The 18,556-nt window shown below is 45.3% G+C and overlaps 1 protein-coding gene and 1 long non-coding RNA gene across 2 annotated transcripts in view; one reads left to right on the top strand and one right to left on the bottom strand.

Annotated features, from left to right (window-relative positions):
* The window catches only part of ANKRD13C (ankyrin repeat domain 13C), a 30,058-nt gene extending 17,008 nt beyond the window's left edge, over positions 1 to 13,050 (bottom strand). Inside the window, exons 1-4 of the mRNA XM_028733116.2 lie at positions 12,458 to 13,050; positions 4,978 to 5,019; positions 2,038 to 2,142; positions 191 to 276 (exon numbers count right to left, since the gene is read on the bottom strand). Coding sequence (XP_028588949.2) covers positions 191 to 276; positions 2,038 to 2,142; positions 4,978 to 5,019; positions 12,458 to 12,815 — 591 coding nt within the window. The 5' untranslated portion in view covers positions 12,816 to 13,050. The remainder of the gene's footprint in view (positions 1 to 190; positions 277 to 2,037; positions 2,143 to 4,977; positions 5,020 to 12,457) is intronic.
* A 126-nt stretch (positions 13,051 to 13,176) lies between these two features.
* LOC114598866 (uncharacterized) lies at positions 13,177 to 14,084 on the top strand. The gene is made up of 2 exons (XR_003707178.2): positions 13,177 to 13,307; positions 13,771 to 14,084. It is a non-coding gene; the product is annotated as an uncharacterized LOC114598866 (long non-coding RNA).
* The last annotated feature ends 4,472 nt before the right edge of the window (positions 14,085 to 18,556 follow it).

The following is an 18,556-nucleotide window of genomic DNA, read 5'->3' as shown; positions in this document are numbered from 1 at the left end:
CCTAAAGGTCAGTCATTCTAAGACACAGACTAGCAAGCAATATGCAATTCAGCCAGCAATTCCCAGAAATAAAAGCCTGTGTTGAGTTGTTTGCACTTAATGAAGACACAATGGCAATCACACACAAATTGTTTGAAAAGTAATGACTCCATACTCTCCAATGTCGGTGGAAAAATCCTTACAAACTTACCTCTTTCAGAGCTTTTAATAACCGAGGTCGCTTTTCCTCAACACTTTCCCTAGACTGTTGTTTCAGTTTCCTTAGAAGTGCTGTAACTAAATAAATATACTGTAAGTCCAATGTAAAGGCAATCATGTTAAGCATCCACTAAGCTGGGAGCTGCCTTTGCCTTTTGTAATGGCTGGTGGCAAAAGAGAAATCAGCATCCATTGCAGGGCCACCTCTACTGCTGGCAGAGAAGCAGCGTCGGCATCAGCACCAATTACAGGTGAGATCTTGCTGAAATCGCGCAAGATCTTGCACCCTCCACAAGATTTCACATAATTTTGGATGATACCGGTGCTGCTTCTGCAGCATGGGCAGGGTGCCCATGGGGCTGCCATATTGGGGGCTTCTGCCACCTGAGACAGTCGCCATAGTCTGCCTAATGGCAGAGGCGGCTCTGGTCAATTAGTAGCTTTTTGAGCTTTTCGTTACTTAAGCAGTATTGTCAAATAAATAAAACAAATTCAATCAAGTAAACTGACAACAGTAAGCCATATACTACCATTCAGAGACAAATATACAAAGCTTTCATAGGGGAAAGTGAAAGATCTCTGAATACCAGGTGTTTCAATGTTACTGAAAGTGTGATCTAATCAGTAATCTGGATCGGAGATCACTGGGAGTCTCATAAACATGCACAAAGCCAACATGTGTGCTTTTCCTGAGAGTTTGCCTTTTGGAAATGATGCAGTTACAGCAATGTTGTTTCCTCTTCAAAACCTCTGGCATACAATTCCCAAACTGTTTTCTGAAGGAATTTAAACAGCAATTTGGGGTTTCTGTAGGGGAGTTTTCATTAAGACATTTCCAAATTCAGGTACAAACATGCTCCTCTCAGCTTTGACCATAATGCTAATGCTCCTTATGTTTAAAATAATCGCTCATTTAAGTTCTGGAGCTGTACATCAACACACCATTGATCAGGCACACTCAACTGCTAACCTACAGCGTTAACATTTCATATGCTATATTCTATTGCACTTGTATATAATTGAATAAATAAATCACCCATCCTGAACATTATATGTAAGTAGCAATGCAAAAGTTGTAAATACAGCTTTATTTATTTATTACAGCTTTATTTATTTATTACATGTAATAAATAAAAAATTGATACATACGTTATACAAAAGCTCGAGAAGCAAGGTAAATCAAGCAAGTCAGGTTTTTATAATTTGGGAACATTTCAGTTGAGAAGCAGGATAATGTAGCACCACCACACTGCCTTCTTAAAGAATGAGAACTTCGAACAGCATGGATTTCAACACTTGCTGGTTGACTAACTCCTACCTAACAACAACAAAAGTGCAATGCTGCTCTGGATTTAGTCATACTTATTGCTAGTGCCAGTGTAAACCTTAAACTATGATTATGACCAGGGATAATAGATGAATGAGGAGGAGAGCTCCTGTGAGCAATTCCTGATCTAATAACCATAGTTAAGTGGTAGACAGCTTTACCTCTGCATCTATCCTAGTATTGGCATTGTTGTTGTTGCAATTTATTAACTGCCTTTCACTATGGGGTCCCAGGGTGGGCTACAGCAATTTAAAATACAATAATAAAAACAGAAAATTGGGTCCTAAATCATTTAAGGCTTGACTCACTAATGTGAGGAGCTTGAGCTGGGCCTGGAATTAACCTGGACAATCCGCAGCAAAGCCTAACATGAGAACTGGCCTTTCAAAATTATCTCAAGATTGGGTGTTCATGATCTGCACATTTCAGTCACAATCTGCAGTAAGCTGATTTTAATGACTAAATGGATTTCCTGTATTTATGTCCAGACAACCAGAGTGACAGTTTCTTACTCATTTGTCTATCTCCATAGCTGATGGCTTCAGCGAGAGGACTCCATCCCTGAGCATTTTTCACTTTCACAGGAGCATTGTGGGCCAAAAGCAGGTGGGCACATTCTATAACAAAGTATGAGACAATAATTATTTTCCAAATAAGACCATCAGATTGTTTCTCTGTGAAGAGCCACTTACAGTTTGACAAAAATACTGATGTAAACAAGTTTTGAACTTACTGAAGTTTGAGCAGCACATAAAATCAAGCTAACCAATGACCTATTTTGCATTTGAAACCATTTATGTAGCATTTGGTGCAAAGCAAAATCTATTGGGTGGTATCTTGACTAAGTCATACTCATGGCTAACGTTAAGTGAACGTGATTTCAATGGGTCTGTTCTATGACTTAGGCTGCATTCTTAACTATGTCTAGTCCTATTGAATTCAATGGTGGTTACTCACAGGTTAAGTGGGGTTAGTCTTGCAGCCACAGCTAGATACAACCTAGTGTCTGAATTGTATCCAAATGATGTCTTTCTACTGACAGAAGTCTCTGATCCAATAGAGGCTTCCATCAGCAGGACAGGGAGGTAGACAGACTTTCAACAATTCCCAGAGTCCCCTGAGCAGTGCCCCCATCGCACAATCTATTCCTGGGGGTTGGGAGAAAAAGTTAGAACCTGTGGTACTATGATGATTTAGTGATTTATACCTTTAGGAACTATTTTGATTGAGCAAGTCAATCAAAAATATTTAAGAGCAGTTTCACTCCCTATGTACAGTGGTGCCCCGCAAGACGAATGCCTCGCAAGACGAAAAACTCACTAGACGAAAGGGTTTTCCGTTTTTTGAGTCGTTCCGCAAGACGGATTTCCCTATGGGCTTGCTTCGCAAGACGAAACGTCTTGCGAGTTCTTGCGAGTTTGTTTCCTTTTTCTTAAAGCCGCTAATAGCCGCTAAGCCGTTAATAGCTGCTAATAGCCGCGCTTCGCAAGACGAAGAGACTCGCGGAACGGATTAATTTCGTCTTGCAAGGCACCACTGTATACACATATAACAGGAACAGGAGATTAACAGGAAATGGTTCGTCTTGACTGCCATAGAGGAAACCTAACCTGAATCCACCGTAATTAAACAAAGTACATTGAGCTGATGGGATTGTTTGGCGCTGTATCTTAACAAGGCAAACCAAGGAGACCAGTGGAAAATGAGGAATGGAGACAACACTTATGGCTAACAGTTTTAAATTTATTGGGAATTAGAAATAACTTTATATCCTATGCTACACTGCGATTCTACTTGAACAAGAAATAAAAGCTGCCTTTTTAAACAAAAAAAGTAAACTCAAAACAATTTAAAATGAAACAAATATAAACCTAAAACAAAATGAAAGCCATGGTATACCTGCATCAGCACAATCAGACACTTTCAACTACCCAAACTAAAACAAAACATGCCTCTCCCATATTGATTTCCAATAGTCTGACTTCAGCCAGGTGGATGCCAAACAACATAAAAGGCAGTCAAACACATCCCACCCACCAAAGGAAGCCACAGTATCTTAAAATAAGATGCTTTGGTGCCAAGACCAAATATGGGTGCAAAGGAGAGGAAGGAATCAAATATTTGACAATAGGGTACTAAGTGCAGAATACAGATTGTAGTGGCTCTAGACAGAGCTGAGCCTCATAGAGTAACCAGTTTGATCCTGGAGTCTGAGGGTAAAGGGTGGAAAGGAAATTAATGGAGAACAACCGCTTTCACAGTAAGGGAACAGCAGACGTTAAGTGGGAAAGCACCTGCAGTGTTCTTGTTTCTAGGATCTACTTATCCAAGAATCAATTCCCAGAGAATATCTGCTTTCAGTGTTGATGGTTATGACAGCAATGCCTTCAGGATAACAAATGAACTTTCCACTAAAATTACTTAACTGGCAAATGCAGGAATCTTTTTGCCCAATGTTCTTCTGACTGAGCTATCCCACAGGGTCTGAGCTACAAATTTCTAATAACATGAGAATCTTCTATCCAACACCTATTTAATACTGAAAAGGCATTTCAGTAACTGGAGGGTTAGAAGCTTCCACATCTGCCAGCAATGTACACTGCATTATGTTGCACTGGTAGGACTTGAACAGAGAATGAAGGCACTTGTGCACCTGCTAGCAGCTATTTTATCCTCTCTGGAAAAGCCTCTCTCATATTCCACAGTCCCCTGTTCTACAAAAGCTATGATATAGCCTTTGTTGATTTTAAAAGAGGGACCAGTTCCATTATATTTTCCATTATTTCCATTATTAATATTCTAGCTTTTAGGACCAATTATTATGACTAGCCTGGTTCCTAACTTGACTGGACCTGGAGAAAATGAAATGAAGGCAGCAGCCTTCATTAATTTTTCTGAACTTTTTGCAGATAATTCTGAACAGCATCTCATAGCTTCTCTGCCTACCATACTTCCTTCCAATTTATTTGGAATTTTCTCTTAAGTCACTGCAAGACAAGCAAGGGGCAATACAGACTCTTTTCTCTGTGCCCCTTCTTGTCCCTCGCAATAAAGTAACAATGGTAAGGATTCAGGACTGGGCAAGGTAGACATGTGAAGGGAACTCCCCTCCCCATAACCTTCTGAGCAGCTCTTGCCATTCAGAAGCAAAGGGCACTGAAAAGCACAAGCATGACCATGCCCCCAGCTCACAGTAAAACAGCACTGGCTGCATTTTCACAAAGGGCTCTGTGAAAGAGATGTGTTTCTTCTTCATCGAACTGCAGTTCCCAACAGCAGCCGCCACCACCACCACCATGATCTAGGGAAAGCTATGAGAAGGTGAATTCTCCCCTTGTTTGCTCTGTTATTCCCTTTTCCATGTTTTGAGAAATATGATCTGGAGGCTCTAGTTGCTACGTTTGATGCTGCCTACATTTTTTAAAAGCAAATATAAATGAAGTCTTACCAACCTTTATGCCCCAGCATCACAGCCAGATGTAAAGGAGTGTTTCCTATTTAAATGAATAAACAAACAAAGAAGATTTTAAATCAGTAATTAGACTGAATAAAACATCAAGTTTCACGCTGATAAATGGTCCTAATATCAATTATGAGTTAAATATAGCAAACCTACTATTGTCAATTTGACAATAAAGAATAAGCAGTGTTAAATCACATGACAATTCACTTTGATACATTATCTGTATTGGGTCAATCTTCAGTTTTACTCCTGGGCAATTAAGAGGACAGGAATAATTAAAGAATATTGGAAAGAAAAAGAAGGAAATCAAGTGACATTCCGTCACTCTAAATTAATTAAGGCCTGTAAAGTCTCCAATGTTATCAAAACTGACGGATGTAGGTCACTACACATAAGGGATATATTCTAATAAAAAATTAAACAGCATGTTTTATTTATTCATTGCATAGATCCAGTTTTACAGACAAGATATGTTATTAAAAGTACCTTAATGAAAACCAGAGAGCTTGAAGTCACTCAAAATACATAATTACTATAAAATATTACAGTAACAGCTTACAGTTATGTAAAAACAGAATTATGAGTATTGTACTGTTGCAATATACTTGAACAGAATTCACACTGGACAGAGAAATCAGCTGCTTCAGAACCTTAACTTTTATTTTTATGGCAGTTAAGAAATGCAATGGCTGGAAAAATCAAACAAGAATGAAAAGATAAGCAGGACGCTTATACCACCCTAAGGGTGGTATCCAGCACTGCACTATGATGAACATGCCATCTGCACAAGCATTGTAGATTGCCAGACAGAATTGTCTCCCCACTTCTTCTCTGCATGCCGTTCTTGGGTTTCTGCTGGGTTGCACTGGGGGAGGAGAGGCGGGAAATCTCTATTTTACAAGTGATAGTCCTTGAGAAGGGATTCCATCAATGATACATAAAAAAACCTGCCCCCAGTTAATTATATCCAGAATGATTGATGACAGCTTGTATCTGGGTTGCAAAGAGAGCTCTACCTCTCTTTCAGAACCAGTGAAGACGCTGAAGGTCCTATGTGAGTATCTGGAGGATGGATGGCGGCTAACAGATTGAAGTTGAATCCTGACAAGACAGAAGTACTGTTTTGGGGTGACAGGAGGCAGGCAGGTGTGGAGGACTTCCTGGTCCTGAATAGGGTAAATGTGCCCCTGAAGGACCAGGTGCACAGCCTGGGAGTCATTTTGGACACACAGCTGTCCATGGAGGCGCAGGTCAATTATGTGTCCAGGGCAGCTGTTTATCAGCTCCATCTGGTACGCAGGCTGAGACCCTACCTGCCCGCAGACTGTCTCGCCAGTGTGGTGCATGCTCTAGTTATCTCTTGCTTGGACTACTGCAATGCACTCTATGTGGGGCTACTTTTGAAGGTAACCAACTAATCCAGAATGCAGCATCTAGACTGGTGACTGGGAGCAGCTGTCGAGATCACATAACACTGGTACTGAAAGACCTACATTGGCTCCCAGTACGTTTCCAGGCACAATTCAAAGTGTTGGTGCTGACCTTTAAATCCCTAAACAGCCTCGGTCCAGTACACCTGAAGGAGCGTCTCCACCCCCATCGTTCTGCCTGGACACTGAGGTCCAGTGCCGAGGGCCTTCTGGCAGGTCCCTCGCTGCGAGAAGCCAAGTTACAGGAAACCAGGCAGAGGGCCTTCTTGGTAGTGGCACCCGCCCTGTGGAACGCCCTCGCACCAGATGTCAAAGAGAAAAGCAACTACCAGACTTTTAGAAGACATCTGAAGGCAGCCGTATTTAGGGAAGCTTTTAATGTTTAATAGACAATATTTTGTTGGAAGCCACCCCGAGTGGCTGGGGAAACCCAGATGGGCGGGGTATAAGTAATATATTATTATTATTATTATTATTATTATTATTATTATTATTATTATTGTAACACTTAATCAGAGCAATGGGTTAAAAAACCTTTTGATCAATTTAAAAAGTGCCGCTGATCAATCAGCAGTTTATTAAAATATTGTCTACTTGTTCATACAAGTTATAAATGACAAGCAACATCTTAGAAGAGGCATTTCCCCTTTGCTCACATAGGGCGGAATGTCTCTTCTGAAGTGAAACTCACGACAATATTCATTTGCAACTGACACATTTAACTTACAGGATTTTGATTTTACGCAGTTGACAGCGAGCCAGTTTAATTTGCACAAATTAAATGCATGGAAGGCGAAGAGCTTAAACTTTTAAGTTCTCCGTCTTGCTTACCAGGTTCTGGGAGGCTCTGGAAAGATTTCACAGGAACACATGTGATCTTGCAAGAGCCACCCAGAGCCCAGTAAGCAAGGCGAAGAGCTTAAAACTTTCTGCCTTGTTGAGGGGGGCAGAGTTTAAGACCCATTTGACACACCAACTCCAGAAAGTAAGAGTGCTAGCATGGGGGTGGTTCCAAGGGAGTGGTTTAACGACACATTTTTGCGCATACACACCACCCCTAGAATATAACCCTCTGTCTCTCTATATATAACCCTTGCACAAGATGTGAGATGCTGTATATAAATAAGAACATATAAACACTTTTCTTTAAGACTATTTTTAGTAATACAGAAACATGCAGATTTAATTACTTGATGAAAATGTACAATAGACTAAAAATCAGAAGCCAGTTTTTGCTGGAATATCATTGTGTACACAGCCTCAGCAGTGCTGATCTGTTTAACCTAGGGCACTGTTATAAACATTGCACATGCAGCTCTCTCTCTCTGTGGCTGTCAGATGCTTAACCACACTAGTACAAGGCAGGTCAGATTCAACCCCATTAAGCCATCCCTGGTCTAACCAAAAGGTTAGTCTATTTGATTATCAAGCTTCCTGGGCTACAACCCAGTCTTTCTTTTGTTCTGAAACTGTTTTTATTGTGAAGCTTTTGTTCTGAAGGGCAGGTTGAAGTTCATTACAACTCCAACAGATTATTTTTTGGCATCCTGGGGCATATTTTTCTGGGGAAATCTCTAAACAAGAAAATGCATACTTCCTGGTCTTCGTTGTAATACCAATTTGAGCTTTTTACCCAACAGAAAATCACCTTTGTGCATGCAACACTAATGTCTTACAACAAATGAAACTGATCTGTAGAAAACATAACTTGAAAAAAAGAGACAATGCACGTATTTTTGTAAACTAGGAAATCTTTAATAAAAAGAAAGAAAATCACCTTTGTTTCCCTAGTCCAGGCATAGGCAAACTCACCCCTCCATCTGGTTTTGGGACTACAACTCCAATCATCCCTAGCTAACAGGACCAGTGGTCAGGGATGATGGTAGTCCCAAAACATCTGAAGAGCTGAGTTTGCCTATGCCTGCCCTAGTCCCTGTGAGAAATGAGATATGACTGACCAAAGACCTCAAAATGCCAGGGTGCATTTGATGTAAAGGAATAGGTCCTAATCTATGTACTTTGTCCTCAGCTACAATTCAGCTGACTGGATAACCATCCACGGCAGTGTAATTGGATGCTGCTAGTCAGACACAGAATTAAGTGTGTTCTAATGAGGTTCCAATATTATTCTTGGAAATGGATCAAAGCTGTAGTTAATCGGACAAAACCTATGCCTACCTTACCATCATGGTGTAAGAAAATGTGCCTATGAATGTGTCACTGCACTGATCTCGCTGGCAGTCTTAAAATGGCAGGGAGACAACCTATAACAGTGACAGAAGATAAGCCACCACAATACCAGTATTTGCCCTACTGAAGTAAATCGGGCTGGAACAGCAAGCAATCAAGAGGTTATAATATTGTATTACTAAACTAATATTGTGGATTTAAACTCAAAATTTGAGATAAATGAAAGCTAGTTTCCAATCTTAAATTTAGCTTAGCTCCAAGACACACACTTTGCATTATGACAACTTTTCAACAGAAATGTGTTATTTAGCCACAAACTGAAATAAACAAATACAGAAAATGGTAGCTATGCCCATTTTTAAAATTAGTTTACAACTTAGTTCTTGCTCACTGGAAATCTTATAATTATTTGGACCAGTTTGAATTAATAATGCTCTATAATAAAAGGCTAATACCTCAATCCTACATCTACTCAGATGTAAATCCCATTGAATTTAGTGAGGCTTACTTTCAGGTAAGTGGATCTAGGACTGAACAATAAATATAACTCTTTCCATTAAGAAAATTCCAGTGGATTGATATGATGACATTTAGTAAATTACACAAAGTTCTACCAGATAAAAAGATCAAAGTAAAAATAAGAAGAATCTCAAAGACTCATAGCAACTTCTCATAGAAATAAATGCAACTAAAATTAACCATACCCTTTAGATCTAGTAGGTATTAAAAACTGGCTGAAGTTCAAATTCATGGCTGTAGGTAAAACTGTAGGTGGCATAACAATTATTCTCCTGGAAAATCAAACCACTGAGTAATAGTGACTAATTTCCAGAAAGGCAGTTTTCTATCTTCAGAAGAGAGATGTTCCTACCACGTGTGGGGAACCTCTGGCTTTCTAGATATTGCTGAACTATAAGTCCCATCATCTCTGGCCACTGGCCATGCTTGCTGGGGTTGGTGGGAGTTGTAGTTCAGAAACATTTAGAGAGCCAAAAGTTCCTCAACCTTGTTTTATATTAAGGTCCTTCCAATGGGCAGAGAGAGAAGAGATTGCATGTACTCCAATATAACTTAGAATGCACTGAATTCAACAGGTACAGTGGTGCCTCGCAAGACGAAATTAATTCGTTCCGCAAGTTTTTTCTTCTTGCGAGTTTTTCGTCTTGCGATGCACGGTTTCCCATAGGAATGCATTGAAAATCAATTAATGCGTTCCAAGGGAAACCGCCTTCAGACCAGGTCCGGGGACAGTCTCTCCCCCGACCTCTTCTGAAGGCTGGGGGGGGCTGGGGGGGAACAAGGGCTTCGCTGCCGACCCCCAGCATTTTAAAATCTCACCGGGACACGGGGAGATTTTAAAATGCTGGGGGTCGGCAGCGAACGCTTCGCTGATCCCGGGACGGCAGGCAGATCTGCACCGCCATCCAGAGCGGGGCGGGACTTAGCGCCCCGCTCGGGATGGCGGCACAGATCTGCCTGCAGTCCTGGGACGGCAGACAGCTCTGCGCTGGCATCCAGAGCGGGGCGGGACTTAGCGCCTGCCCCGCTTGGGATGGCGGCGCAGATGTGCCTGCAGTCCCGGGACTGCAGGCAGCTTTGCGCGGCCATCTGGAGCGGGGCGGGCTTCGCCCCCGGCTCCCGATGGCCGCGCAGAGCTGCGCTGATCCCGGGACGGCAGACAGCTCTGCGCCGCCATCCCGAGCGGGGCGGGACTTAGCGCCCCGCTCGGGATGGTGGCGCAGATCTGCCTGCAGTCCCGCGACTGCAGGCAGCTTTGCGCGGCCATCTGGAGCGGGGCGGGCTTCGCCCCCGTCTCCCGATGGCCGCGCAGAGCTGCGCTGATCCCGGGACGGCAGACAGCTCTGCGCCGCCATCCCGAGCGGGGCGGGACTTAGCGCCCCGCTCGGGATGGTGGCGCAGATCTGCCTGCAGTCCCGCGACTGCAGGCAGCTTTGCGCGGCCATCTGGAGCGGGGCGGGCTTCGCCCCCGTCTCCCGATGACCGTGCAGAGCTGCGCTGATCCCGGGACGGCAGACAGCTCTGCGCCGCCATCCCGAGCGGGGCGGGACTTAGCACCCCGCTCGGGATGGTGGCGCAGATCTGCCTGCAGTCCCGCGACTGCAGGCAGCTTTGCGCGGCCATCTGGAGCGGGGCGGGCTTCGCCCCCGGCTCCCGATGGCCGCGCAGAGCTGCGCTGATCCCGGGACGGCAGACAGCTCTGCGCCGCCATCCCGAGCGGGGCGGGACTTAGCGCCCCGCTCGGGATGGTGGCGCAGATCTGCCTGCAGTCCCGCGACTGCAGGCAGCTTTGCGCGGCCATCTGGAGCGGGGCGGGACTTCTCTGGTGTCCCGGGGAGATTTTAAAATGCTGGGGGTCGGCAGCGAACGCTTCGCTCCCGCCCGCCAGCATTTTAAGATCGCCCGGGGCAGCGGAGAAGTCTCCGCTGTCCCGGGAAGGCAGGCGGGGGGGGGGGGAGCAAAGACTTTTGCCCCCCGCCGGCCTTCAGAAGAGGTCCAGGACCTCTTCTGAAGGCCGGCTGTGGGCGAAAGTCTTTGCTCCCGACCGCCAGCAATTTAAAACAGGTCCCCGGAGATTTCCCTATGGGCTTTCGTCTTGCGAAGCAAGCCCATAGGGAAATTCGTCTTGCGAAGCGCCTCCGAAACAGAAAACCCTTTCGTCTTGCGGGTTTTCCGTCTTGCGAGGCATTCGTCTTGCGGGGTACCACTGTAGTACTTCCAAGGGTGCATCTGATCGCAGCAGAATAGCCTCCCCAAATAACACTATTTGCACATTGGGCATCTCTTAGTAAAGGAAGCATTTCTGCTAACAACTATGGTTGACTACAACTGTTTCAGATCAGAAAGTGTTCATTCCTACTTCAGAACTAACATGATACTTCAAAGTATACTGTTATTAGAGTCACACAGGCCTGTATATGAATCAGAAGCATCACAAACAGGGGGGAAATAACCATGTCTGCACTTTTGATTGGTACATCCACTCTGAGAGAAAGGAGAGATCTTATACACATTAGCTGTTTTGTTTACATGAAAAATCAATTCCTCCGGTTCCGCCTTCAAAGGCAGGAAAATTGTATTCATTCGGATAGCCAATGACTAAGTGAGTCGTCAACCTTTACTCTAATTTACACTGGATAAAATAAAAGCATAATATGTTTTTCAAGTTCAGGAAGTACACTGCCCCATCAGCATTCCTGTAGGCAATTTAGAAATCAACACAGGAGCCAATTCCTCTCTAAAGTGTGTTACACAAGCATACGTGTGCATATACACATACACAGGTCTCATCAGTGTTTTTTATCACAATCCAAAACTGGGGTAGCAGTAGTTCTGTCACTTACTTCCTGCTTTTTAAAACAGGCTTATTAACATCCTCACCCCCCCCCCCTCATTAGACAAGACGCTCCAGAAGCCTTTCTGAACTAAAGCTTCTTTACTGGGTCAGGATCGGTTTAGGGCATGAGATGCCCGAGCGTAAAAGCAGACACAGATGCCAAGGGAGGTGAAGAGAGATCTCAGGTCGATCAGCATCTAGGTTAAGGTGATCACGGATAGAGAGGTTTAACCGGTAGCATGCCGGTGCGCAGCCGTCCCCCGCCACTGCAGAAAAGATCGGGATGGGGAGATGCAGTGTCGAAAAACACATAATAAGGGCGATGACCAGCGGAGGGGGAAACACAAGGCGCCTATAAAGGGGGCGTTAGACACACAGCGCAATGGAAACAACACGGAGCTCGAGAGACCGGACAGGAGGATGTCCTTAACTCCGGGGAGGCCCAGGGATGCTCGACCTTCCCCCAGGGTGGCCGGGCGAGCCCTGCCGCTTACCGTGGCTGTCCTTCTGGCCGATGCCCTGCGTGCGGATCAGAGCCGACAGCCGCCTGACGTCCCCCTTGAAGACGCACTCGTGCACGGGGAACTGCGCCGACGGGCCCTTGTCCGGCTCGGCGGCGGCGGACCCGCCGGTTCCCCCCTTGAGCGGCAGCCGGTGGTGGTTGGTGGTGAAGATGCGGTGGCTCCCGGCGCGGCCGCTCTTGCCGCCCCCCGGCCGGCCCCCGGTGAAGGCTCCCCCGCCGCCGCTGCCTGGCGCGGCCGCCGCCTCTTCCTCTCCGGGCGCCAGCAGGTCCCCGTCCTCCTTGCTGGGCTTGTGGTCCCTGCGCAGCGAGCGCAGCTTCTCTCCGGTCATCGCCAGCGGCGGCCCCGGGCGCTGGGGGGCCCCGGCGGGGAGAAGCGGCGCCGCAGTCGCTGCCGCGGGGGGCTCGGCGAGCTCAGAGCCGCGGCGGAGGGTCTCTTCCGGGCTGCAGCATCCCCCCTTCCCGCCGCACACACTCGCCGCCCGCCGCCCAGGGACTCCCCGCAAGCCGAAGGGGCTCCGCGCTCCTTCCGAACCGCCTTCCACCTGCCGCTACTCTCAGCGGCTAGACCGCACCGCCATCTTGTCGGAGGGGTCTCGCGAGAGCGGAGCGGCTCCGCCGGGCGAGATCCAGGCGCTCTCGCGAGATGGTGACCTCCGGCGCCTGCCGTGGGAAGGAGGCGAGAGTCCCGGCGGGACGGACTGGGCTGTTCCGAAGGCGGGGTCGCTGCTCTGAGCGGCGAGGTGGGACGGGGGGGGGGGGCGGTTCTGGCTGGCTCACCTGTGGCCGCCCAGGTCCTGCCAGACTCCCAGTCCCCGCCACGCGTATGCACGTGGAGTGCTGGTGGGAGCCGGAGCCCAGGAACAGCTGGAGGCCTTGCAGGATGGCAGCCAACTCCACGGGCCGAGGTCCCTTTGCCCCGCCCCTAAAATATTTTAGGGATCGTCCCCCCCCCCCAATTAATCGCCATTGCCAATCAAATGATGTTCATGTGTGCCGCATCTTGTGATCGATTATTCAAGTTGGCACCCCTGATTCTGCAGATGAGTCTCTCCCAGGAGAGGAAGGGCTTTTTTCCGTGGTAGTGGGAGGCGTGCACGTGGCCGGTGGCAGTGGAAACGGGTGCAGAGTGGGGCTGCGGAATAGAAGACAGGAAAGGCTTTAGAGTTGGGGTAGGGGAAAGTGAGCTTAGTAGTCGCATGGGGTGGGAAGGGAGAAGCTCTGGCGGTTAGTGTTGGCGAGTGGAGTGAGCCTCCTAGTTAATTCATCATTTCTTCTTTTCTTTAGGACCGCAGTACGAAACATACTGGGAAGAAAGCCTCATTATTTATTTATTTTTTACACCACCGTTTATCCGAGGATCACAGGGCGGTTTACAAATAAAAACACAGAAATGCGTAGCATTGGAACATACAAAAACAACAACACCCCCACCCCCGTTTAAAAGTCCTGGGAGAAGAGGAATGATCTCAATGATTTATTTACTAGTAAATATGTAGATGTTAAGATTTCAAATGCTGTTATTCCTTGGTTTCCAAGAATCGTCCTTCAGTAAAACTTAATCCTGGTTTTGTTCATTTCTCATACATTTCAACTTTCCATTGTGTTTGAAATGGTCTATTCTTACTTGAAAAATGAAATTGGTTTATTTTATCCATGCTAACCTGGAAGTGGGATGCGGGTGATGCTGTGGGTTAAACCACAAAGCCTAGGACTTGCTGATTAGAAGGTCAGCGGTTCAAATCCCCGCAACAGGGTGAGCACCCGTTGCTCGTCCCTGCTCCTGCCAACCTAGCAGTTCGAAAGCATATCAAAGTGCAAGTAGATAAATAGGTACCGTAAACAACATTTCCGTGCGCTGCTCTGGTTCACTAGAAGCAGCTTAGTCATGCTGGCCACATAACCCAGAAGCTGTACGCCGGCTCCCTTGGCCGGTAAAGCGAGATGAGCGTGGCAACCGCAGAGTCGGTCACAACTGGACTTATGGTCAGGGGTCCCTTTACCTTTACTTTAACCTGGAAGCACCACTTGTTTCAATGTAATTTTCTTCCATCAGGTTTGTAGCATCAGGTTGCAGTCTATACAAACTTACTTTCAATAAAGTCCACTGAAATAAATTGGACTTTTTGAGTATATATGTATCAAATCTGGTGGTTCTATTTTTATGTAAAAATCAACAAAAAATAGTATTGGATTGACATTTTCAAATTTCTCATTGCATTACTCAAAATGAGTTTTGAAACTACTACAATGCTGCATTTCCAGTTTATTATAGTGGGTCACAGGCAATATGAGTTCTGCAGTTTCCTGAGTCATACAAACACCAGGAGATTTAGAATGCTGACTCTGTGGCAGGTTGATGCATCCACTAGAAATATGAGTCAGCTGAGATAAAGAAGTTCACCTCAGAATAGTCAGAAACAAAACTTCACTTAGCACCTTGTCTGTAATTCATGGATGCTCATAACGCATTAAAGTATTTATTAATATCCCCCCATGCACATGGGAAGCAAATATTGTATTCAGATATACAGAAGCATAAGAAACTGCCTTATACAATTTCAAACCATTGATCCATCTACTATTGTCTACACCAGGCATCCCCAAACTTGGCCCTCCAGATGTTTGGGACTACAGTTCCCATCATCCCTGACCACTGGTCCTGTTAGCTAAGGATGAAGGGAGTTGTAGTCCCAAAACATCTGGAGGGCCAAGTTTGGGGATGCCTGGTCTACACTGACTGGCAGCAGCTCTCCAGGGTTTCAGATGGGGTCTCTCTCAGCCCTGCCTAAAGATGTCAGGAATTGAACCTTGGCCCTTCTGCATGCACAGGAGATGATATACTACTCAGCTATCCTGTTTACTGGTTTATGGAATCAAAGAGATGGAATCATTATGCCTGCTTTATATTTTCTTCCAGTTCTTCACCATGCTAAGAGCATAGGCCATGTGATACTTGGGGACTTAAGGGCTTCAAAGGCCTAAAGGTTTTTAGGATCATTCCAGAAAGCCAAATAACTCAACACAGATACCTAAGGATTGCCACTTTAAAAAAAACACCAGAAAACTCTACAGTGTTGTAAACCTCAGCTTCAGCTTCAAGCATTAGCAGGAGGCAATACTTCGCTCTGCGCTGCGAAAGCAACTTCTGATTTCTTGCCGACCAAGCTGCTGTTACGTGCACAGGAACAGGCCAGAGTTCTTTTCTGGTTAGTTGACAGCCTTACAGATGTTGACTCTCAGAGAAGTAGATTTGTTAAAAGGGTATGTTATTAATAGAATAAGAATTAATACAGCAAACAAACAAAAAAGCCTAGCAGCTCTTAACTCATTTTCAATTAGAACACACCTTGAATTCAGCTCAACAATGCTGAACCCCTGCATCTTTTTTTTCAGTATCCAGGTTAGATAAGTAGTAATTAATAAAAGCATACCTAAACACGTGCATAATGCCTTTCTCTTAGCACTTAGTAACCACAGCCATTCCTAACACATCTGAGGTTAGAGGAAAGGGATTTAATATCAGAGGCTGTTGCTTAAAGATGAAAAGTTTTCCAGCACTGCTCATTGTCATTTTAGAAATGAAATAGTGAGCTGGACAGCACCCAATAGAGAACAGCTTGATCATGAACAAAGCCACTTTTTAGAACAACCCTGAAGCAAACTCACCTTATTCACTAAAGCTGCATCCATGTAACCAGGTCTACAGGATTTGAGTCCCTGTTTACAATACAAATATTGTTAATACAGTGGTACCTCAGGTTAAGTACTTAATTCATTCCAGAGGTCCGTTCTTAACCTGAAACTTCTTAACCTGAAGCACCACTTTAGGTAATGGGGCCTCCAGCTGCTCTCATCCTGTTCTCATCCTGAAGCAAAGTTCTTAACCTGAAGCACTATTTCTGGGTTAGCGGAGTCTGTAACCTGAAGCATCTGTAACCTGAGGTACCACTGTAGAAACAAGCTGGCTGAATTTGCCTCATGACGATGTACTTAAATGCGTGTAACTGCTTGAAAACAATGTAATCCCATTCTTTCTATCTTTTATAACTTTGTACGCCAAATGGCAAAATTGTACAGAGAAACAGCCCCACCCTAATCATGTTTACTTGGAAGTGAGTCACACGGGGGGGGGGGAGTGATTCACTTCCAAGTAAGTTTGGTTAGTATAAGAGCCAAAAAAAATTAAAGCACAATTCTATACATGTGTTCTTAACAGCATAAATGAGCACAGTGGGGCATACCCCCAGGTAAGTGGGTATAAGATTGCAGTATGAAGGTTGTGTGTGTGTGGTAAATTGTCTCTTGTCATCATCAAATGACTGGTGTGATTAGTGGTTGTGGGCATTGAACTCCCATGGTTCCTGCATTGCTGAAAGGCTCTAGAAAAGGGATGGGAAAGTTTTTTAAAACCAAGGGTTGCATTGCCTAAACTTTCCACTCCCCTGTGTTAATATCTACATGAAACTTTTGGGCATGGGCATTCTGGGATTTGGCGTGGATCAGTATTATATCCACTTCTCCTTTTCCACATGAACCACATGAACCAGTCTCCCTACGAAGAGCCTTCTAAGGATTCTTAGAGTTTAGGATTGGAAATGAACTGGCCGAGGGTGAATAAACTGAAACTCGATCCAAGCAAGGAGTTGTCCTTAGATTGCAGCCCTAGAGCGGTGAAAATGCCTGTCTCAGATGGGCACATACTGTTCCCCAAAATATGGGATTTGTAGATTGGGATCCACTCATCCTTGATGGCTGGGCTAAGGCTTTGCCCAAGACCATGTTCTATCAACTTATCTGCAATAATAAACATGGCTGCCATTTTAAGCATGCTTTGTTAGTGATCCCCACCAAATTGCTGGTGGGCTTCCTATTAGCCCCTGGCTGGCCACTATGACAACAGAATGCTGGACTTTATAGGCCTTTTGTGTAATGCAGCGGGACTCCTCTTATGATGTTTGCCAGATTGCTTACTGCCCCTGGTTCATATTCCTTTTATCAGTAGATTACTCACATGCTGATTCCTGCAGTTCAGCCTCCTGTTAAGAACACAGGAGCAGGAGAGCAATTTTCCTCCCTATCTCTTGATATTTCGAAACCTTGCTACTGGGTAGTAAGTGCCATTGAACACATTTTGGAGCTATGGTTAGAGGGGAAGTTGCAATTTTTAAGGAACTGAGACTTTAAAGCCTTGGAAAGTGTGGCTGTATGGCACTATAGTAAAAATAAATAAATCCCCATCTCCCCTCCCAACAACCAACACCACATCATTAGGCAATTTCCAGAGGGGTAGCCATATTCATCTGTTGCAGCATAACCAGCCCCCCAAATAGGCTTGGATGTTGTTGTTGTTTAGTCGTTTAGTCGTGTCCGACTCTTCGTGACCCCATGGACCAGAGCACGCCAGGCACTCCTGTCTTCCACTGCCTCCCGCAGTTTGGTCAAACTCATGCTGGTAGCTTCGAAGACACTATCCAACCATCTCGTCCTCTGTCGTCCCCTTCTCCTTGTGCCCTCCATCTTTCCCAACATCAGGGTCTTTTCCAGGGAGTCTTCTCTTCTCATGAGGTGGCCAAAGTATTGGAGCCTCAGCTTCACGATCTGTCCTTCCAGTGAGCACTCAGGGCTGATTTCCTTAAGAATGGATAGGTTTGATCTTCTTGCAGTCCATGGGACTCTCAAAGAGTCTCCTCCAGCACCATAATTCAAAAGCATCAATTCTTCAGCCTTCTTTATGGTCTAGCTCTCACTTCCATACATCACTACTGGGAAAACCATAGCTTTTACTATACGGACCTTTGTTGGCAAGGTGATGTCTCTACTTTTTAAGATGCTGTCTAGGTTTGTCATTGCTTTCCTCCCAAGAAGCAGGCTGCTGTCACGAAATCTAGGCTTGGATAGACCCATTGAATTCAATGGATATGCTAGGGTTGCCATATGTCCGGAAATTTCCAGACACAGCTGGTATTCAGCCCCCTAAAGCAGTGTCTGTGTGGAAATCACTGAAATGTCCAGGAAAATCCAGACATATGGCAACCCATGTCTGAAGTATAGATTTTGCCGAATTTCCTTA

This window comes from Podarcis muralis, chromosome 5 (assembly GCF_964188315.1).
Source record: "Podarcis muralis chromosome 5, rPodMur119.hap1.1, whole genome shotgun sequence".
NCBI lineage: Eukaryota > Metazoa > Chordata > Lepidosauria > Squamata > Lacertidae > Podarcis > Podarcis muralis.
Note: the sequence above shows the minus strand (reverse complement) of the source record. Positions and strands in the feature narration are given on the sequence as shown.